Source organism: Accipiter gentilis, chromosome 8, assembly GCF_929443795.1.
Source record: "Accipiter gentilis chromosome 8, bAccGen1.1, whole genome shotgun sequence".
In the NCBI taxonomy this organism is placed as follows: Eukaryota; Metazoa; Chordata; class Aves; order Accipitriformes; family Accipitridae; genus Astur; species Astur gentilis.
Window position 1 is genome coordinate 43685730 of NC_064887.1, and position 22361 is coordinate 43708090.

The following is a 22361-nucleotide window of genomic DNA, read 5'->3' on the forward strand; positions in this document are numbered from 1 at the left end:
AGCACCACGCAGCCCCGCGGGTCAGGGTCCGGCAACCGGCAAGGGCTGGAAACATCAGTCCCGGCACGTCTCTGCAGCCAGGTGCCAAGCCAGGTGCCCAGCGCACCCCAGCCCTGCTCCCCCTTCCATCACCTCTCCGCTGCGCTTTTGGGTTTTCCTCCCTCCTGCAAGGCCAGGTGCGTGCAGACTCGTACACGAGCACGCGTGCATGGCTGGGCACACGCGCGTGCACCTCCGCATGGCTGTGGGCACGTCCGCATGGCTGCGCGTGCATGGATGCACACAGCTGCAGGTGTGCGTGCATGGATGTGCAGAGCTGCATAGGTGCGTGGCCAGGCGCTTGCGCAGGTACAGGGAGTACACGCGTGTGCACACAGGGGTGTAGTGCCGAACACACACACGGAGGTTAATGACGTTAAGGTGCTGCACCCGGGAGGACGGGGTGCCCGGCTGTCCCCCACCCCAACACCGACAGCAACGGCAGGCACGGTTGCATCCAGACTGCCCAAATTTATTTCAAAAATAAAAAATAAAATATTAAAGACCGAAAGCCTCGCTCTCCCCCCCACCCCCCCTCCCCGAAACACACAAAAAAGACTTTTACAGACAAAAAACACATCACATGGGTTCTCTATTTGCACAGATCTCCTGACAAAAAAATCAAAGTCGGACAAGAAAAAGGATTTCTACGGCCTATGCAAGACTATGTCAGTATTGGCTCAGTCGGGTAATTAATGTCTATAAATATTAGCCCCACGGCTTGCGGACAGCCATGACCGAGTACTGGGTTTGTTTATTCATTATTTTTTTAATCTTTTTTTTTTTTTCCTCTTCTTTTTTAAGTTAAAAAAGAAAAATCCAACCAACCAAGAGGCGGGCGGGAAAGAGTCCAGCGACTCGGAAGTTGGTCTCAGCCATGGAGGGAAGGCGCCATTTCTTTTCCCTCCGAAAACAAAATTAAAACCCACCCCAAAACAAAGCCCCCCCCCACTCCCCGGCTGCAGCAGCGGGGCCGGCGGCGCCCAGGCACACGCATATCCCCCCCCAGCCGCCCCGGGGGGGGGGGGGGGGGCCAGCCCCGCAGCCGAGCAATGCTACATATAGAAGGGAAGGAAAACGAACGGCCCCCAAACCCAGGGGGGCCCCAGCACCTCCGAAAGAGACTTCATCTCCTCCTGCCTGCACCGGGGGGGGGATGCTGGGGGGGCCAGAGCCCACCCTGCTGCACCCCTCTCTTCACAGCAAAGCAGCAGCTTCGATACCCCCCAGGGGCCCCCCCCAGGTGCCAGGACCCCCACTCCCAGCCAGGGAGGATGTGGGAGGGGGGTCAGCGGCTCCTGCCTGCTCCCCCCCCCCCCATCTCCCCAAACCCCACCAAGCCGGGTTGGGGGGGGGGGGTGAGGCTGTCCCAGCCACCTCCCCCCGCCGCTGCCCCCCCTCCCCCCCCCCAGTGAAACGCTTCCCCTGGCACGGGCAGGGTTGGGCCCCGAGGCGTCCGGTCGCAGGAGATGGCAAATCTAGAGGAGATCTGGCCCATGACAACAGAAATGACACCACCGCCAGCCGGGGCGGCAGGAGCAGGGCCCCCCCCTACCCCGGCACAGTCTGCGGCCCCGGGGGCCCCCCCCCCGGGCACGGCTCTATGCTACGACAAACTCCGATTTCATGTCCGCCTTGACCTCCGGCTTCCACACCGAGTCCTCGAAGTCCAGGTCCAGGCTGCCCTCGCTGGAGACGCTGCTGTTGCTGTTGGTCCGGCTGGACTTGCGGTTCGGCAGCCAGTGGTAGGGGGCCCGGGCGTCCCGGCGAGCCTTCCGGCGCAGCCGCTTCTGCTGCATCAGCAGCTGCAGCCGCTCCACCTTGCAGCGCGTCGCCCGGTTCTCCGTCTGCCGCAAGCGGTCCCCTGCAACGGCAAAGGGGGGGCGGGAGGTCACGGGGGGGCTGACCTTCCCCACACCCTGCAGGGGGGGGTGCAGCCCCCCCCCCCAGGTAGCACCCCACGGCACAGCACCAGCGCATGACGCACAGACACCCCCAAAGCAGCGTCCCTGCCAGCCTACAGGACGGCCGGCACCGGGCTGGTCCCCACCAGGGAGAAGCCCCTTTCTGGGGTGCTAGGCCAAAGGGGGGGTGGGGGGGGGAAGCGTTTCCCCGGCAAAGGGGGAGCAGCGCCAGCCCGGTCGCCCCCTCCGCCGCAGCACAGCAGCTGGCGCGGGCCTGGTCCTGCTGCGGCGCGTGGGAGGACGAACAATTGAAGCTCCAGACGTGGGCTCCAGCGCTGGGGAAAGAGGAAAAAAGGGATCCCGCTCCAGAACAAACTTGGCCGGGAGAGCGGCTGCAGTGGGAGAGGGCGGGGGGCTGGCAGCACCGAACCCCTATCCGCAGCGGCCGGGAGCGGGGTGGGTCTCGGGACACGCAGGGACACAGCAAAGCCACGCAAAGGGGACGGAGAGGCTCTGCTTCCCCCACGCAGCCACCCCGGGACAGGGACACGGCTGCACCATCAGCGCCAAACACCGCTGCTCCAACAGCCCCAGATGAACCCAGCGGGTAAAGCCCCGGTCTGGCCCCATGTCAGAAACGCAGCTCGGACCTGAGGGCACAGCGTGCCCCACCGGTCCCCGCTGCTCCCCTGAGCTGGTCCTGAGAGACGGGGACAGAACCCCCCATGGCCACCCCAAATGCAGCAGGGCAGCCCTGCTCAGCCACAGCCCCTGGCACAGCCTCAGCGGGATCCGCTCCCCCCCCCCCCCCCCCAAATGCTGTGGATGCTCCAGCATCACCCTCTGGACCGTGATGGGGAATGCACGCCAGAAATGGGGGCGATGGGGCAGAGCACAGGGGGGCAACCCCCCTGTAAACCCAAACAAGGCCCCCCCCCCCCCCCCCCCCCCCGAGCGAACCGGGGACAAGGGGTCCTGGCACAGAGCAGAGCTACACAGGTGGCCCTGGCACAAGTGCCACCAGGGTTGGATACCGGCGCGGGGCTGGTGGGAGGTTTGGGGGTGTCTCTCCCCCTCGCTGGGAATTTCACACCAGTACCAAAGTGAACAAAGGGCCCAAGGGGACTCGGGGGGTTCAGGCCAAGCGGGGTGAGCCCAGCCAGTGCCTGGAAGGACTTGTTGCACTGGGGGGGGGGGGGGGGGGGCAGGTTTCCCCCCACCAACGCACCCTGCCGAGAGGTGCAGGTGGCCCTGGGAAGCCCCGGGATAGGGTCGGCTGCGTCAGCGTGCCGGGGCCCCAACCACGTCACCGAGGGCTGGGAGCCAGCACGGAGCCAGCCCCAGCGTGGGCCCGGACCCCCCCTCGGCCGGGAGAGAAGGAAGAGAAAACCCAGAGGGGAAGGCGAGCCCCCCACCCTGGCTGGCACTGGCAGTTTCACTTCTTTTCTCTAAGCAAATCATAGTGGGGGGGGGGCTGGGGCGGGCGCCTCTGGGTGCCTTCTGGCCTTGGGGTACGCAGGTGTGCACCCCGCAACCGCCTGGGGGGACTGCGGGAGCTGGGTCTGGACCCCCCCGGCCCCCTAGCCAAACCCACCTTTGCCCCCAGCAAAGGTGGTGGGTTTGCAAACAGGGAGGTGGGCGAGGAGCCAGACTCTGGGTGTGTGTCGTATTCCACCCCACTCCCCCCCCCAAAACCTCTGCCCACGCAGCAGGGACAGGCCCAGAGCTCCCGGGGGAGCGGGGACAGAGCTGGGCACACCGCAGCCGCCTGCCCCTGGCCGAGCACTGCCAGCACCCCCCCCCCACCCCCTCAGCGGACCGGACCCCTCTGTCTCTGCAGGGTTTTGCGGCTGACCAGAGCAGGGCAGGGGTGGGGGGGGACCTCCCCCAGGTCCCCAGGGGTGCTGGCCATCCCCCACCCCTGCAGGGTCAGGCAGGAGCAAACTTTTCCCCTGCTGCAGAGACCTTGCAAACCCGCAGGGACACCACCCTGACTGACAGCTGTCAATCATTCAGCCCCCTCCCAGCCAGGGGGAAGATGGGGGCTCTGCCACAGGCCTCAGCCCCATCCTGCCTGCCAGCCCCCTGCCTGCTCCTTCTGCTGCAGGCAGGAGCCAGGCAGAGCCCCGGGGTGCCCGTGCCTGCTCCAGCGTGCTCAGCTGTGCAAGGGGAAGCAAGTGGCTGGTCATCGGAGGGAAAAAAATTATATAAAAACCAAAGGCTTAAGTGACTCCAGCATCGGGCTCCACGGGGGCCGTCGTGGGGAGCGATCCTGTGCAAAGGGGGGGGGGGGGGAGGTGTGTGTCAGCTCTCGCTCAGGGGGCTGCCGTGGCTCCCCAGCCCCTCTCTGCCTATCCTGACCACAAACACCTACAGACCCAGGGGCGACGTGATGGACCGAGAATGCCGAACACAGGTGCCAAACCCAAACCCGACAAGCTCCCACCACAGAGCCCCAGCACCGTGCACCACCACAGCATTCGGGCGGCACGGCTGGTCGAGGCAACCCCGGCACGCGGCAGATGCCGGGGGCCGGCAGCAGCCCCCTCCCACGCGAGACACGGAGGCAGCAGGGCTTACCGCTGGGCTTGCACATCCGGATCTGGCTTTGGCACTGGACGACGGGGTGCAGGGGCGGGGAGGCCGTGGCCGCCGGCAGCGGCTCTGAGGTAGTTTTGGTGGCGAGGTCCGGGGAGGCGGGGGGCGAGGAGGAGGAGGAGAACTGCGTCTGGCAGCGGAGCTGTGTCAGGGACTGGGGCATGCCCTGGTAGTGTCGCGTGGCGCTGAGGAGGTCGTTCAGGATCTGCAGGATGGTGCCGATGTCCCGCCGCGGCCGCCCGCTGCTGTCCTGGCAGTTGGGGTGCAAAGTGCCTGGGGGGGGGGGGGGGGGGGGGGGAAGAGGCAGGTGTGAGATGAGCAGCTCCCCCAGACCCACATCCCCCACATCCCTCCCCTCTGGCCCCTTTGTCGCAGCCCTCAGGGAGGTTCAGCATCACGTACCGGAGAAGGTCCCTGAGAAGACCCCAGGCGCGTGGTTGACGAAGCTCTCGATGACCGCACCGGGTTTGCGGGAACGGGCCGTGGGGGCAGGACTGCTGCCGGGGGAGCTGCTGCTGCGGGTGCCGCAGTCCACCTGGGTGGGTGGGAGAGAGACGGGATCAGCCTCTGGGCAGGGGACCCAGGTGTGATGGGGCATCCCCCCCCTGCAAACAGCCCCGCTCCAGCCCTTCTGCCCCCCACAAACGGCTGGCTCAGGCCAGGAGACCCCCGCGACAGCCCCAGGCAGGGAGCAGGGTCCAGCAGGCACCACCAGCCCCAGTTTTACTGGGACACAAGGGACTAGGGCTGTCCCACCCCTCTGCATTGGTGTCCCCAGCCCTGGGGGTCCTGGCAGTCACCCCCCCCTACTCCGGGCCAGCCATGCTGCACAAGGGAGAAAGGGAAGCAGCAGCAGAGAGGGCTGGCAGGCAGCTCCTGCCCAGCTGTGGAGACAGGCAGGGTCTGAAGACGAGCACAGCAAGAGCCTGGATTACAGCCTGTCCCAGAGCCCCTCCTCGGGACCTGGGGGCACTTTGCAAAGCAGGCAGGGAAACACCCTCGTTCCACGCGTGGGGAAACTGAGGCAGGGAAGGGCATCGCCGCAGCAGGGCTAGGAATCGCACAGCTTTGCTCCCCTTGCCCCCAGGCCCGACTCACCTCTGAGCAGGAGGAGACCACGCTGCTGTTCACCGTCTGCGTGCTGGCCCCGTGCGACCGGAACATCCCAGCGGTGACGGGAGCGGGGTGGGGGGCATTACAGTACATGGGGGGTGCCGGCGCAGAGGGCGCAGGGCTGGGGGCCGGGTTCTGCTGGCACGCGGGCACCACGGGGATGCGGGCAAAGCCGGAGCCGGCACTGCCGTGCAATGTCCGGCAGTGGGGGCTGGCGGTGGCACCAGCTTCGCCCCGGCTGGTGATGACGTGCCGGTGCTGGAGCTGCCCGCTGCTCTGCTGAGCCGCCAGCTGGAGCTGCACGAACATCATATGGTCGCCCACGCGCAGGGCCAGGGTCAGCGGGGACCGTCCCGACAAGAAGTCGTTGACCTGGGGGAGAGAAGGACCCCGATCAGCCCCGGCACGCAGCAAGCCCACCGCAAGGAGTCCCCCCGATGCCAAACAGGGGGACAGCTGTTGCCCCTGCAGGTCTCACCAGGGCTACACAGCCATCGGGATGGGTCATTAGGGCAGCAAAGGGGTGACCCCGTCCCCGCAGCCCTTCCCCAGGCCCTCGGCCGCGCCAGCCCGGCAGGCAGGCGAGCCCGGCCATCGTCCCCACACGACCCCAGCCCGGTGCCAGCTCCATCAGCTGACAGCGCCGGGGGGGGGGGGGGTGGTGGTGGTGGTTATTTTCCTCCCTCCTGCCCTTCCCGCCCTTTATCACCCAGCACGAAGCGGCCGTGCCATGCCTGCCCGCCCTCCCTCCCTGGCGGTGAACCCGCCGCAGCCAGAGTGCTCCCGCCAGCGCCCGGCGGGCAGGGCCAGGCAGGGGCCGCAGCCGGGGCTGCCATGTAACCGCACACCCACCCCCAGGGCCAGCCCAGTGCCAGCACAGAGGGGGTGTGTGGGGGGGTCTCCCCCCACCAGCACAGGGAGCAAACTCCCTTGGCAGGAGGATGGGGAGGGGGCACGTGAGGACACGCCGGGTCCCTGCCATGCCCACTGCCGTAACTTGGGGCTATCAGGCAAGAAAGGGCAGCCCACCTCCCCCCTCGTAACACAGCCTGGGGGTGGGGGCCAGGCCCGGCAGAGCGGCTGCACAGCCAGGATTTGCCCCTACCCGCCCCAGAGGCCTCCGTCGCAGGCAGGTGACGGAGCAGCTGCAGCACAGAGACAAGAGCAGGGGCCTGACCCTGCCCAGGTTGGGGCAGTGGAGGGGAGGGGGGGGCCCCCCACTCAGCAACACCTGCTGCCCCCCCTCCCCCAGCACACCACTCGGCTCCCCCAGGATGCATAAATCACTCGACACCTATGCCAGGGAACAGGGGAGCCCCCCCAGCTCCACTGAGCATCCCCCCACATTCCTGGGGGAGGGGGGGGCTGGGGCAGCTGCAAGACCCCTCCACCATGATGCTCCCCCCATGCCTTTGCGTGTAGTGCCGGGAGGAGGGGGGGGGGGGGGGTTGTGCCTCTCGCCCCCGCCAGCCCTGCTGGCTGAAGGGCGCGGGCTCACGCACAGGCAGGGCTGTGGGCAGGACACCGGGTCACAGCTAATGGGGATGACGCCACCACCGCCCCCCCCCAGCCGAGCTATTCTAGGGCACAGCAAGGACTGGCTTTCCCAGCCCGTCACGTGCAGCACCGTGCACGGCTCCCGGCAGACGTCACCCACCCACACCCCCACCGGCACCTTCGGGGCGCAGCCGTCGCCCGCGGCAGGACGAGGCAAGGGGTCCCGAGCAGACCCGCGTTCCCCCATCACCCCCCTCACGCCCACCCCCTTCCCAGCCAAGGGCCAGCACCTCTGCAGAGCACGGCCAACCCCCCCCCCCCCCCGCAGCCCCATCCCAGCTCCCCCGCGCCCCGTTCCAGCGGAGGCCGGTTCTGAGAAGCCGTGGGAAAAGCAGCTTTAAAAATACCAGCAGCAAAGCCCCGAGCATGTCAGGCGGAGGCTGCAGAGGAAGAGGTGGGCGTGAAGGAGACACTGCAGCTCTGGACACGGAGGTTACGGGGCGAGGGGGCGGGAGAGGACGGCGGGCGTGCGCACGGGCATGTATGCGCACACGCGTGTGCATGCACATAGCACCTGGCCACAGAAAAGCGTCACCCCAGCCCCCGTCCTGCCCCACGGCTCAGACTCTGCCTCGGTTCCCCTGCCCGCAGCAGCCGGGGATGGACACGTCCCCAGCCGGCAGCTCCGTCCCCCCGTGAACGCGGCGCCTCATCCCAACCGCTCGGTCACGACCACCCCAGCTCCAGCCACAACAGCCTCTCTGGCATCACCGGCGCAGCCGTCACGACTCCTGCGCAGATCCCCGGCGCGGGCAGCAGCGCCAGGGCAGGCAGCAGCAGGCAGCGGCCGCCCACGGGCCCACACGGCTGCTGGACCACCCCAGCCCCGCCGCTGCTCTCGGAGCCGGCATAGGTGGGACGTTTCCCCTGGGGCAAACACAGGGACCCCACGGACCCCTCAAACCAGGTCGGCACGCCGCTCTCCCAGTTGGGGTGCAAAGACCATGCTTGGGGAAGGGGACCGGCCCGCTCCTGTCACCCAGCGGAGCCCAGCCCCGTGCCCAGGGTGGGCAGGGCAGTTCCCATTCTTCCCCTCGCTGAGATCCTGAGTGGGGAGGGGGGGGTCTTTTCGCAGCCTTCCCGGCCCCATCCCACATGGCAGGGGGGAAGCGGCCAGGGCAGGAGCACCCACCCCAGCCTCTGCCACCATCCTCCACCAAGGCTGGCATCCCGGCTGCCCTCGCTCAGTACCCAGGTCTGCCCGGGGGAGCCCCACACACCTCCCCGGGGCCCCCTGACGTCAGCCAGCACCCGAGACCGCCTCCCCGCTCCATCTGACTCACACCTGCCTGCGCCCTGCCTGCGTCCTGCCTGACCCCTCGCCAGCGTTGGGAGAAACCAGAGCACCCCAAACCCACGCCAAGCCCATGCTGCTGGGCGCTTCCCAGCAGCGCTAAAAAAACCCGTAACTCCTTCCTCCCCAGGCGCGGGGGTCCCACGGCCTCCCCCCATCCCCAGGCAGCCAGGGGCTCGGCCGCAGCACTGAGCCGGCTCGGTCCCTGCGGTGCCCCAGGCGGGGCGGCCGGCCCGGCGGGAGCGCAGCTCCGGGGCTCCCAGCACCCGCCCCCACGCCGCTGCCAACCCCCCCGGCGAAACCAGGCCGCTCCAATGCAAACACGTCCCACCCAGCCGCCTGCTCGGCCGCCCACGGCCAGCCGGGGAGGACCCCGTCCCTCCCAGCCAGCTCCGCCGCAGGGGCCGGGACAGCCCCGCTGAGGGGTCTGGGGCCACCGGGGCCCCCAAAATCCCCCGTGCCCAGGGGTCCCCCGGGACCCTGCCGAGCCCTGGGACGGGACGCGGCTGCACCGTGCCAGGCTCGGGGCCCGCAGGGATGGGGCAAGTGTCTCCCGGTTGCTTCTCAGAAACGCCGATGACTCAGAGAACGCCGCATTCCCGCCTCGCTCCAACGCCTGGCCCCGCGTCACCCCGGCCCCCAGCCCCAGACACCCCCGGCCCCCCCCCCCCCCCCCGGGCTGGCAGGGAGCGGGAGCTGCCCCCAGCCAGCCCCTGCCCCGAGCGGGGCGGGAAGCACCCCCACAAAAATGCAGGCAAACTGTCCTGCTTCGGTTCCTGGCAGATCTGGAGGGGAAAGGCAAGCCCGGACCGAGGACTGGGGGGGGGGAAGCAGGAAATGCCCCCCCCCCCCCCCAGCCCCTGCAGGCTCCTAACACACTCTCCAGCCGGGCGCAGCTGCGGCCGACAGCTGGGTCCCACCGCCCAGACGCTCGCGCCGCTGCCTGCGGGTTTTTCCATGCCAAGGAGGGCAGAGGGCCAGAGCCCCTCGGCCACATTCCTCCGGCCACTGCCCCCGCGGCCCTGGTAGAGCCGGGGCTGGCCGGGCAGAACGCGTCCCCATGTCTTTTGTCATCCCCCCCAGCGCTCTGCTATCAGGCAGAGGGACCGGGGGAAGGAAGAGCTGAGGCTGCAGGATCGAACGCCAGCTGCCCGCTCGGGTGCTGCCATGCCGGGGCCGTGGGCACGGCTCCCTGGAAAGCGGGGGCAGCCGCCGAGCGTGCCTGGCGGAAGGAAGCGCAGAGAGCCCTTCCAGGAAGACCCCGTGCCGGTTGGCCGGGGCGAAAAGCGTCACCTCCTGCCTGGCAGCCACTTCCCCAAAGGCACCTGGGCGAGTTGGGGGTGGCAGCACCCCGGCCCCCCCCTCGCCGCCCCCAGAGGAAGTCTGCGCAGCTCTCCCTGCGCTGCCGGAGGATGCGTGACGCAGGCAGAGCCGAGCAAAGCATGAATGAGAGGAGTGGTTTCCTGCCCCCCCACACCCCTCCGCCCCCCAGGTGCTGGCGGTTCCTCCTGCACAGCCCCGGCTTCCTGAATCACCGACCCGGGGAGGAACCTGCAGCGGGCAGGGAGGCACCGAGCTGCTTCCCGCAGCCAGCGTTGCCTGCCCGCCGCGGCACGCCCGGGCTGCCGGGCCCCCTGCCCGCCTGGCAGAGCCTGGAGGGGGAAAACCAGGCGGCACAGTTGCAGCCACAGCCCCCGGTGGGCCACCAGACCGTAGCCCACACTCCTCTCCTCTGCCTCTGCTGTGCTTGGCTGGGAAAGACCGTGGCCGGCTGCCCAATATTACAGGCCCCCTCAGATGCAGGGGGTACCCCAAGCCCCCCGCTCCGGGCAGCTCCGTGGGTTCCCTGGCCTTGCTGCTCCCCAGTACATCCCACCTTGCCACCCACCCCGGTGGGGAGCTGCACAGCCCCACCAGAAAGGGCTGCAGCCCTGAGGCCGGGATGTGCACCAGGACCCCCCGGGTTGGGCTGCCAGAACCAGCCCCCTCCCACAGCTCTGCAGCCCAGCTGGGCTGGGCAGCACCCTGGGAGCAAACCAGGTTCCACGGGAACCCTGGCAGGGGAAGGCAGCGGCAGGAGCCAGCCTCTGGCACGGGACTCCTGCTCCAAGCTCACCCCCTTGGCCCACACAGGGTTAAACCAGCTGCTGAAAGTCAAGGTCACCCCGGGCAGCCAAGGGCACCGCAGGTCAGCAAAGGTCCCCAAAGGTCCCCACGCACAGGGCAGCCCTGGCCCTTGCCACATCCCCATGGGGGGCATGGCTGTGCCCCCGCCGAGCCCCCCTGGCCAGTCCTAGGCGAGCTGCAGAACAGCACAGGGCTCAGCCCCCTTCTCCAAATTCAGGGAGGCAGGTAAAAAAAAAAAACCACAAAAAAACCAAAGAAAAAAACAACCCACCCTTTAAAAAAAATAAGCTCCAGCATTGGCCAGAAAGGAAGGAAAGAGTTTAACAGCAATAATAAAGAGACTGAAAACAAAGAAGCCAGGGCCTGCGCGGCTGGGGGTAAATTCCACCTTCGCGGCAGGCAGCCGGCGGCTGCGCGCGCACCGCGGCGGCTCACCCAGCCCTGGGAACGCTTCCTCCCAGCGCGCCGCAGGCGGAGGACCCCCCCGCCCATGACACCTCCCGCGCTGGAGGCCGCTCCGCCAGCCACCAAGAAACTTCACAGTTATTCTAAACACGGCCCCCACCAGCGCCACCCCCCACGCCCCCTCCTCAGCACCCGGCACCCCAGCCCAAGGCCACCAAGCAGGCACACAGAGAGTGCCAGAACACCCAGGCATGGCCAATTCCCCCCCTACCCCCCCTCAAGGACGGCTCCAAGGAAAGGGGGAAGAGTCCTCTGGGCACTGGGAGGAGAAGCCGGGCTCTGCAGCCCCACAAGCCCCCAGCATGGCCCAGTGGCCCCACGAGCCCTTGGCACAGCCCTGCCGGCCCCCCTCGACGCACGCCGCCGGCCACAGGGGAGGCAGGCAGCCCTGCCTCCATACCACGGGGTGGGCGGCTGCGGTGGGGGGGGGGGGCTGCAGCCCTGCACCCCCCGGGCAGGGCCCTGGGCCGCCCGGCTCCGCCGCCGACCTGCTGCGTGACCTTGAGTGAGTCACTTCACCTCCCAGCGCCTCTGCCCTCCCCGGCTCCCGGCTTGTTTGGGCTGCGAGCGCTGCAGCGTGGGACCTCCCTGCGCTCGGTGCTGCACAGGATGACGGTGCCCGCCCCGGGCACCACCCTCAGCGCTCCCAACCCCTTCTGAAGGTGAAACCTCAACGAGGCACTAAACACCAAAGTCTTTTGGGAGGGGAAGAAGAGTCGGGTCGCAGCAGTCCCTTCCCCCCCCCCAGAGTCTCCTTTGTCTCTATCAGTGCCCCGGCATCAAGCCTCTCACCTGAGTTTCAGTTAAGCTTTCCAGAGCTTGCATCACCGACTGTTCTGGCCTGGATGCCTGGGACTGGGGAAAAAAAAAAAAAAAAAAAAAGAAAAAAAGGAGGAGGGGGGGATTAACATTACAAATGCAGAGAAGGAGGGGGCGTCTGTGCGGCAGGAGGGGAGGGATGACATGTCACTTCCACTATTTCTACACAAGCCCTGAGAAAGCAGTGAAATATTAAACCTGCTGCCGTGCCCAGCCCAGCGCTGCCTCCTCAGCGAGGGCTGGGGCAGCGGAGCCGCAGGGCTGCCAGCACATCCTCGCCCGGGGCTTTAATAATAGATGGGGACGAGTGGGAGGGAGGGAGCAGCAGAAAAAGGCCGCTTACCATCAAGCCGGCCTCCACGGTGGGCACCAGCGTCAGCTTGCTTCCTTCCACGACCCCCAGGTCCTGCAGTTTTCCAGAACTGAGTCGACTGTGGGGGGAGAGGAGACAGATGCCAAAAGCAAGGTCAGCGCAGCCTCGGCAGGCCCTGGCCACACGCACCGACGGGGGGGGGGGGGGGGGGGACGACACAAGCGTGAGAAGGGGGATAGCAGCCGCAAGCCTGGCTGCTCCCAGGGGCCCAAGCCCCCTCAAGCACCCCCACCCCAAGCGTTTCCAACACCTGACAGGCAGGAGGGGGACCCACCATCCTTGCTGCTCAGTTGCCTCTTCCCCATCTGCCCCCTGCACCCCAGGGGGGGCCACACAGGGTGCTGGGGGTACCCCCGCTCTGCGCACGGTGCAAACGGGGCCATGGGGTGCTGCAGCCATCGGTCACGCCGGCGCTGCCGGGGCGAGGGAGCCAGCGAGGAGCCGGTCAGGGGCTGGGGGGGGTGGTCGTGGGGCTTCGTGGCACAGGAAACCTGCCCACGGGGAGGGTGTGTGGGAGAGAAGCTGGGACCAGCGTGGAGTGGGGAAGGCGGCACGGGGGGACGTGTGCCCCCCAGGACCCATAGGTGCCGGCAGATGTACACGGTGTCCCATTGCCCCCCCGACGGGCGAGACTCTCCAAGTTCCTACAGGCCGGGGCCGAGCACAGCACGGGGCAGCGCGGCCCCGCTCGGGGGTGGTGGGTGCACAGCCCCCCCCCCCCCCGGGCCGGGCCTTTGGCAGACAAAGGACCACCCCCCACCCCCCTCAGCCGCCCCCGGCCCTCCCAGCGCTGGGGGCTCGGGGGGGGGGCCGGGCCGCGCCGCCGCCGAAGTTGAGCCCAGAACAAAGGGCAGGGCCCCCGCGGGGCACGGCCGGGACCCGCCGCCCACAAAGGAGCCCCGGCAAGGGCCGAGAGAGGGGGCGGCGGCCACGCTCCGGTCCCCGGCACGGTCCGGAGCCCCCCCCCCTCCTCCCTCCGCCCCGGCTCGCCCCCGCCCGCGGCCCCCCGGGCTGCTCCCCCCCCCGGCTCTGCCCGCCCCGACCCGCGGAGGAATGGGGCCAGGCAGGGGGAAGGGGGGCGGGAGCCTTTGTGCGGTGCCGAGCCCGGTGCGAGGGGGCCGCCCCCGCGCCCAGCCCCGCTGCCGGGGCGGGGGGGGAATGGGGACCCTGGCGGACCCCCCCTCCCCGAGCCCTACCTCTCTTTGTGCAGCAGAGCCAGCCGCTCCTTGGGCACCTTGAGCCGCTGGGACAGCCGCCGCTTCAGCCCCTCCACCGTCTCCTCGGCGGGCACGGAGAGCTCATAGCGGGTCCCGGTGGTGGTGTTGATGTAGAGGTTCATGGGGGGCTCGTTCGGGACCACCTCGCAGGCGGGAGCCCCGCGGCTGCAGCTCCTGGCGCCGGGCTGCGGGTCCATCCGCCGACCTGCTGGGGGGGGGGGAGCGGCGGTCGGTGCCGGGGGGCGACGCAGGAACGCGGAGGGGGGGGGGGGGGCGGGGAGCGGACAAAGGAGGGAGCGGGGCCCGCTCCGCCGCACGCCCCGGCGGTACCCACGGGAACTCCGGCTCCGCTTCGAGTCCTCTGCGCAGGGTCCGGGAGGAGCCCGGGGCAAGGGAGGCGGGTGGGGGGAGACACCGACCGGGGCGGCGATTCCCCCGGGCCGGGCTGGCACCGGCCGGGCCCTCCGCGGCCCAGGCAAAATAAATAAAATATTTTAAAAAAAAAAATTTTAAAAAATCTCCCGTTCTCCTCCCGCTCCGCCGGCTGCTGGCGGGGCCGCGGGGCGAGGGGAGGCGGCGCTGGCTGCCTGCGGGAGGGGGGGGCGGTGGAAGCGGCGCTGCCTGCCCTGCCTGCTGCCTGCCTGCTGCCTGCCGCCTCCTTTCTTTCTCCTCTCCGCCGCTCTCTCTTTCTGTGCGGGGTTTCTGGGGGCGGGGTGCGGGCCCGGAGGCCACGGCGAGGGGCGGGGAGGCGCGGAGGACGCTTCGCTCCCCCCTTTCTTTGGGGCCGGACCCGCCGAACCGGCAGCCGCCGCCGCGCTCTGCCGTGGAAGCGCCGACCGGGGGGGGGGGGCGGGAGGGGAGGGGGGAGGCGGAGGGGAGGGGGAGTTACAATGTAGCAACGTCCCGCGGGCGGGGCCTCGCCCTCATTCACTCCGGCTCCTCCGGCGGTCGTAGCCAATGGAAGAGCGCCGAGCGCCCAGACATCCGCGGCGGTAGCCAATAGGAACCGGGCGGAGGGTCCCCACGTGGCCCGGTGGGAGGGCGGCCCGGCCGGATTCCTCCCGCCCACGCGGCCGCGAGGCCCCGCCCCCTCCACCGCCCCCCGCGCGCCCTCGCGCCGCGCCTGGGAGCCATTCATAATCCCGGGCCGCACAACAAAGGGGCCCCGGGGCAGCGGCGGGGGGCTCCGGGGGGCTCCGGGCCCGGGCGGCAGCGCCGAGCACCCGGCGGGGCGCGGGGCTGCTCCTGTCCGGGGAGCCGGCGGGGCCGGGGTTGGGGTGTGAGGCCCGGGGGAGAAGGGTCGGGTGCCGCGGAGGGGTGAACGCGGGACGCGGCGGCCCGGAGCGCTCCGGCGGGGGCGGTGAGCGGCCCCCGCACCGGAGGAGGCCGCGGCGGGAGGGGACTGCCCGCGGGGCCGGGCGGGAGCCGGGGCCCCTGGAGCCGAGTGACGCGGGGACACCGAGGCGGAAAGGGCGGGGGGTGGTTGGGGGGGTGGAGGACACGCACAGTCACCCGCGGCCGGTCACACCCGCGCGGTCACACGCGTCCGCCCGGTGACCCTCCCGGTGACGCCGTTACAGCTACGGGGAACTGCCCGGACGCGGGGTTGAGACCCCCCCGCGCCCCTCCACCCAGCACTCTCCTGCTCCTGCCGCCCCCCTCCCCCGCAAAATCCCCCAGCGGGGACCCCCGACCCAGCGGCCCCGGCCCGTGGGGGGGGGGGGTAATGGAACGGGCACCCGGCAGCCCCGGGGCCGCGGCCCGGCACCGTCGCCAGGGGGGCCCGGGGGGGGGGGGGGGGGGGGGCTATGAGTCAGCAAAGCGCGGGCGCCCTCTGCCGGCCCCGCCGCGCCTCCTGCGCCCGGGGGGGGCCGCGGGGGGACGACGACGGGGAGGTCTCGCCGAGACACGGGGGAGCCCGGCCGCGGTGCGCCCCGGGACCGCCGCCGGTACGAATCGAACCGGCCGGGCAGGCCCCCCCCGGGACGCCGGGGCTGGGGGCGAGGGACCGCTCCTCGGGACGCGGTGGGAGCTGAGCGGGGTGCCCCCCCACCCGGAGGCCGCGCTCGGGGTCCCCGGCAGCCGGAGCGAGGGGAGTCCGTGCCCTGAAGGCTGGGAAAGCTCCGAGTGTCCGGGGACACGGAGGGTCCTGATGGGTGGGAAGCGCTCCCGGACCCCGCACCTGGGTGGGCTCTGCCTCGTGTCCCCCCCGGGGAACCGTCGGGCCCGGGGAAGCGGGACCACCGCGCCCGTTCCGGAGCCGCTCGGGGAACAGCGAGCGCAGCTCCGGTCCGCGTATCCCACCCCTCCGCCCCGTCCCGTCCCAGCCCGGCGCCCCCCGCCGGCCCGGGCCCCCCGCAGCCAGCCCCGGCCCCACTCACCGAGCCCGGAGCGCTGCCCCCGCGGTTCCCCGGCGCGGCTGGAGCTCCGCTGCCTCCGGCGGCAGGAAGGAAGAAAGAGACCCCCAGAAACTTCCCCTGGGGGGGTTGGGGAGGGTCGCTGTGCTGTGCCGTGCCCCCTCCCGAGCGCTGGAGCCGGTCCGAGCGCAGCCCTGACGCGGAGCTGCCGGGGAGGTGCCCCAAGTTTTATCCCGCACCGCCCGGGGTGGAGCCTGGCGGGGGCAGGGACCGGCCTGGCCCCGGCCCCGGCCCCGGCCCCGGCCCCGGCCTCGGCCTCAGCGGGACCCGCAGGTGACGCGGCCGCACCTGCTCCCGGGTGGGGGCCCGGCCCCGGCGCCCCCCCGCCCCCGCCCCGGGTCCTCCTCCCGGGGTCCCGGCTCGGAGTCCACCTGCTCCCCGTCTCGGCCCCTCCTGGGGGTCTCGGCCCACTCCCGGTATCCCGGCTCTGCCCCCTCCGGGGGTCCCGGTCTCGGCTCTGTCCCCGCTGCTCACAAGCGCTCGGCGCCGCACACGGGGCCGCGGCATCCCGCGGGCGGGCAGGGCAGGGGGGACCCGCCCCCGCGGGCGGTGGGGAGGGGACAGTCCGGACACTTCTCCCCGTCCCGGTGCCCCGTCACCGGGGTCAAAGTCAGCCCGTGCGCAGGGAACCGATGGGCTGAGCTCTCCTGGGAAGCCGAGCTTCAAAGCAGCTCCAGGTGGAGACTCTCTGCTGTCTAATAGTGAGGTTGGGCCATCCCTCCTCCAGGGATTCCCTCTGCCCAACCACCTACTTCACAGCCAGGACGAGGATTCAACCCCACAGAATTTTTTTGGAGCAGAGGAGAACCGGGCTGTCGTATCGCTGGTGCTGGGGGACGATGCCCCGGTGCCCTGGAGCGGAAGCCACAGGCTGGTTTCCCCCCGGGACAGGGTCCGTGGGGCCGGTGGGAACCCCGGCCTGCCACAGGGACGGTGCTGGGGAGATGCTGCTTGACCTCAGGCTGACTCCGCCGGATCTCTCCCTCGCAGACAATGCCCTGGCACACCGAGAGACAAAGCAGCTGGAGGGGGGATCTGGCGGCCAGTCTGCAGCGAGGAAGGGGCCGCGCATCCCCGGCCCACGGGGCAGCAGCGAAGGGGGCCGGGGGGAGCCGGGGGAGTTCTCTGTAGTCCCAAAACCCTGCCGCTGTTTTCCCTCCCGAATGGCCTCCCCTGGGCTTGGCGGAGATCGCTGCGGAGCCGCGCTGGGGTGGGAGCGAGGCCCCTCCATGCGCAAGGAGCAGAGCCGGGCTGGGAGGGAGCCTTTGTGGCGCAGCCCGTGGCCCCCCGCCTGCCCCGGCCCCCTCCGGGCTCTCAGGGGGGCGATGAGCTCAGGCAGCTCCGGCTCCGGCTCCTGCCATTGTTGTCCCTGGGAGAGGGGCCGGGGCAGGGACGCGCCATTGTTCTCCCCGGGAGCTGCGGAGCCCCGGGCCTGCGAAGCCGCCCCTCCGGGGGCCACGTCCCCAACTTGCTGTGTTTGGCCCTGCCACGTTTCGGGCTTGTGCACCGGGAGGAGCTGCGGTGGGGAATGAGGCGTCAGCCCAGAGCCACCTCCTCGGGGAGCAGGGCCCGGCTGCCAGCCCCTCGCTCGCAGCCCGGATCTGCGGGGAGGGACAAGGGGATGTCACGGTCATGGGGCAGCTGCTCCAGCGCTGGCTGGGAGCGTGGCCCGCTCGGGTCCATTGGCAAAGCGTGGCGTGGCCCGAGGGCAGGGCATCTCCCCACATCCTTGCAGCCCTGAGGAGCCCCGTTCCTGCTCGCCACCCTCCCTGCACGGCTCCATCTCCTTCCTGGGAGGAAGCTCGTCTCCTCCGGCAGTCCCGTGACTCCGGGAGCTGGTGCTTTAGGAAGCATGTGCGGATTTCAGTATGGTTGAAGGTATCCAGAGCCTCCAGAGACACAAGCTGGGAGATCCCAGGATTCCCAGCAGCCCAGGTTTTGTGTGTTTAGTTTATTGTGTTGCCCTGGGAATAAATCGTTAAAGATTACAGTCAGACTTGGGCATAATTGCTGTGCGGCATCAGAGGCTCCTGACGTCTCCAGAGGGAGCGTTCTCCAAACCCCGCACGGCTGAGCAGCTTGGGGAGAGACGATCCGACGAGCAAATACCTACACAAATCCCGCTGCAGGCCACACGCAGCTCCCGCAATCCGCTTAGCTAACCTGGGCCCTGCGGATTAGCCCCCACGGCGGCTCACACGCACCAGGGCGGACAGCGCGGGCGCCGGGGCGGAGGAGAGGGGCTTACCCAGGGTCCGGTGGGGACGCTTCCCACGGGGCCTGGCCGGTGTGCATGTCCCGGTGTAAGGGCAGGCTCGGGGCAGGACCGTGGTGTCGGCTCCTCCGCCTTCCTCGGTGCTGCCCCGTCCCGCTGGCCCTGGCTTCAGCTGGGAGCCCTGAATCTTTCAGGGGCTGGTTCTTGGAAGTCCTGTCCCTCGAAGGAAGGGAATTCCCAGCCCTCCTTTGGGGAAATCCCCCACCAGCCCCGGGGCAGCAGCTTTTCTCTTTTCTCTCTTTTTTTTTTCCTTTTGGACTGAATTCCTGGCTGATTTCACAGCTTTGGCAAAGGGGGATTTTATCACAAGTCTCTGCATTCCCCTCGCAGGCACGAGGTCACGGGATTAGGGCAGAGCTGCTGCCGGACTCTGGCAGAGATGGGGAGAGGGGAGAGGAGACAAGAAGGGGGTTTGGGTTTCTCACTCCCGTGGCTGCAGAAGGCGCCGGGCTGCAGCCTGGGGGGCCCTTTTCCTCCACGACTTCTCCAGACCCCCATCCCAGGGAGGGGAGCGATCCCCTTCCCACGGGGAGCAGAGCTGGCGCAGCGGTGAAGGGGCCGATGCCGGTGGGCATGGGGCACAAGGCAGCGGGTCCCAGCTGCGCGGTGCCAGGCCGGGGCCTCGCCACGGAGCTGCCGGCAGCGAGTGGGAGCGTTCCCACGGGCGCGGGGCCAGCGGCAGGGCTTGCACGGGGCACACCCCGGCAGGAGGGTGCAGCCGAACCGCTTCACCTCCGCCCGCCTGGCACCGCCAGCACCGCCGTGGTGGGGGAGGCACAGGGCCGCCGGGTGGGGGTCCCGGCTCCCCTTCCTCTTCCCCCGAGCCCCACGGGGCCGAGCGGCTCAGCCTTAGTCACGGTGGCGAGCGGTGACTCACGTTGCCCCGGCGCGCTCAGGTGAGCCATCGCTTGCTGCCGTGAGTAAGGAGCCGGCAATCCCCAACCTCCCGGCACAGAGCCAGGCATGAACCCCCGCGGCCGGAGCCCCCCCATCCCGCCAGGCTCAGGGCTGACTCGTGGCGGGTGCAGGGTGTCCTTGGGCAGAACGGCGGTGCCTTGTGCTGGTGACGCTGGCGGGGCTGTAAACACCCAGGCGTGTCCTTAGAGACACACAATCGGCTCCGTGTGTTTTGCGGCTCTCGGGGACGTGTCCTGCTGGTCCTTGGCAGCGCGTCCGGGCGTCGCGGCCTGGGGACACCCCGGCTGCCGGCCCAACGCAGTCGGAGCCGGTGGCCCAGCCTGGCCTCGCCTGCCATGCCCTGGCTCTGGGGCACCCCACACCCCCCGGGGGCTCTGCCCATCACCGTGGCCTCGGGCCTGGCTGAGGCCAGGCAAGCCCCAGAGATGAAGTCACCCCTGGAGTGACTCAGGCAGCCACCCAGACGTCGGGGGGCCGGGCACCCCAGCCAGTCCTGTCGGCAGTCAGGATCCCAGCAGAGCGCAGGGCTGGACGGCTCTCACCGGACCCCGGGATGAGGCAGTTCCCGGCCGTGACGTGTGGGGCTGGGGCAGGGGGAGTCACCGCAGAGGCTTCCACCCGCAGCCTGGCCCCAGCCCCGGGAAGGATGGCGAATCCCTCTGGATATAGCAGCACCACAGGCCCAGGTGTGGGGCCATACTTGGCTGTGCCAGGCCGCGACCCCGCTGCCCATGGTGATGCCAGGGCTATTCTCGGCTCCCTGAGCTCACGGTCCCCTTCGGGACGTTGAGCTCTCCGTCCCTGCTGACGCAGGGTGAGCAGCTCCCTGCCCTCGGCTCCGCTGCCTCCCTGCCAGCCCCTGACGCTGCCGGCCCCTGGCCAGCAGCCCCCAGCCAGGCGGGAGCGGAGATGTGACTCTCCCCCCTCGCCAGCCAGAGCAGCACATGGGCAGGTTGGCGCGGCTGCGCCCAGGGCCGGGCACGGGCAGCCAGCTGGCCCCAGCCCTGCTTGGCGTCCCTGGACCAGCACGCAGCCGGAGATCTGGCAGCGGCTGAAGCCCCTGCGGGGCTGGGGGCATCTCCCCTGCCTCGCTCCCTGCCCAGGCTTCAGCCCAGAGCCACGCTGGGACAGGCACAGGGAACCCCAGATCCCGGCACCGACCACGTCCAGTTATGCCCCAGGCACCAGCTCCGCTGCTGCCCTTCTGCCACGGCAGCCCCTGTGTCCCCCCGAGCCCCCTCCTGCGCCCCAGCCTGTGCAGGAGCCCAGCGCCGGCCCCACGCCGAGTGCCGGACGCGATGTGGCAATCGCAGAAATCGCGGGTCGGGAGAGGTCCTGGCGGTTGCATCAGCACGGCGGGCACGTGCTGTCAGCTCATGCCCACAGACAGGACCCTCCCCTGGGCATGGGCCAGGGGCTGAGACCCCCCCAGCGGGGCAGGACCCAGCTCCTGCTCCTGGGGAGCCCTGGAAACGTGGGTGTCCGGCCCCTGCCGGGGTGGGAAGGGGCACCTGAGGCATGGACCCCCCACCCGCTGTGGCCAAGAGGAACCGGAGCCCTGACACCCTGCACCTCTCCTTCCCATGGAAAGTCCCTTCCCAGCCAGGCTGGGGCTCCAGCTGGACCCAGCCCTGGTCTCAGCTCAGCGCTGCGTGGTTGTTTCTCAGACGCTGTGACATTTCTTGGTTTGCTTTAAATCACCAGCTCCAGGAGCTCCAGGAGTCAGATGACAACTCAGCTTGTTGTTGTTGTTGTTATTATTATTGTTATTACCATTATTATTATTATAAATGCTTAAGCAAGCTGCCAGCCCTGGGGAGGGGAAGGACCTGGGATTTCGGTAGCCTCCTCAGGTACATGATGAACCTCACTCCTGGGGTGACCCAGGCTCATAAATCAGGGGGAATTAAATCCATCCCATCCCATCCCATCCCATCCCATCCATTGGCTTCCGCCATGGGGGCTGGCTGGGGTGGTTTGTGGTCCAGCCTGGGCAGGAGCGGAGCTGAGGCTGCCCCGGCTGTGAGCCAGCCAGCACCGCCCGCACTGCTCCGTGCCTCCGCCACCATCCCGGGGTCTGATCCCCTCGGCCCCGCAGCCACTGCTCCCCCCTCACCCCAAAGCTGCCCCTGCCCTCGCCTCACCTCAGCAGGACCCTGGGCGTGGGAGCAGGGGCTGCCCCACCGGCATCGCCCGGAGAAGGGGAGCATTGCCGCCATGGGCAAGGTCTCTGCAGGAGCCGAGCAGAGGCAGCGGTGCCATGGCCGCAGACCCCGGGACCCCATCAGACCCCTGCCCCAGGTGGCCCCACAGCCCGGGCACCCCCGGGACTACCCACCCCATAATGCACCATGGCCACCCCACGGTGGGTGGGACCAGTGTGTCCCGCAATGCATTGTGGAGGGTGTAGTCTGGCTGCCCCACTTTGGGGTGCAGAGTTGGGGTGCAGCATCCTCAGCACCCAACCCTTAACCCTGCCCCGTGGCTGGGGAGAGCTCAGTGCCCCCACCCGGGGGGTCCCACAGGGCACGGCTGGCTGACGGGGGGCACCGACAGGCAGCGAGTCCACCCACGGGAGCCCGACCCTGCTGCCCACGGGGCATCTGCCAAATCCTGCCTGTACAAAGGGCAGAGGCAGAGCTGGGGCTCCGTGTGGGACGGATCCTGCAGAGCCCGAACCTGTGCCAAGGGCCGGGGACGATGCCGGCGCGGGGCCCCGGGGCCCAGCGTGGGGTGGCCGACGGGGGGGGCATGGGGCAGCGTGTCCCGCCGGACTGCCCCACGCGCTGACACACGGGCGCACACTCAGCGTGGCGGCATCCCCACCCCGCGCCTGCCCACTGCTCCACTTGGAGCCGTGTCAGGAATGTGGGAGACTCACCCGGCCGGGGGGCACGGTGCCAGCCCGGAGCCACGGGCACCCCTCCGCCCGGCCTCCCCGTCACTGCCTTGGGGGGGCTCGGGGCTGCTGCCAGAGGGGGATGGGGGTCGGCAGGGTAGCTGGCGGCCCCACGGCACCTCTGGCACAGCGTGGGGCGCGGGACGATGCAGAAACGGGCGCACGGGCATGCTCGCACATGGCCCCGCTGCCCAGCACCTGCCCTGCCCCTCTGCCGGGGCTGGCACCCACCGAAGCAGCTGAAGCCGGTGGAAGGAGGAAAAGGATCCCCACGGGGGGGTTGTGCCGCAGAAACCCCCGACCCAGGGCGGGCTGGGGACAGGAGGAGATGCTTCCTCCTGGCCTC

The 22361-nt window shown here is 69.6% G+C and overlaps 2 protein-coding genes across 5 annotated transcripts in view; both read right to left on the reverse strand.

Moving 5' to 3' along the window:
• The window catches only part of STK11 (serine/threonine kinase 11), a 116808-nt gene that overhangs the window by 26242 nt on the left and 68205 nt on the right, over positions 1-22361 (reverse strand). The window lies entirely within an intron of this gene.
• Positions 584-16238, reverse strand: MIDN (midnolin). Of its 4 annotated transcripts, none has more exons than XM_049807914.1 (8): positions 15888-16238; positions 13486-13711; positions 12260-12347; positions 11890-11952; positions 5640-6026; positions 4944-5076; positions 4524-4814; positions 584-1903 (listed from the first exon to the last, which is right to left on the reverse strand). In XM_049807914.1, exons 2-8 carry the CDS (start codon positions 13701-13703, stop codon positions 1641-1643), a joined length of 1443 nt encoding a protein of 480 aa, XP_049663871.1. In that variant the 5' UTR covers positions 13704-13711; positions 15888-16238; the 3' UTR covers positions 584-1640. The 4 variants fall into 4 exon arrangements, with proteins under 4 accessions (XP_049663871.1, XP_049663872.1, XP_049663873.1 ...); XM_049807915.1 differs by having other exon boundaries at positions 13486-13714; XM_049807916.1 differs by lacking the exon at positions 15888-16238 and adding an exon at positions 14148-14342.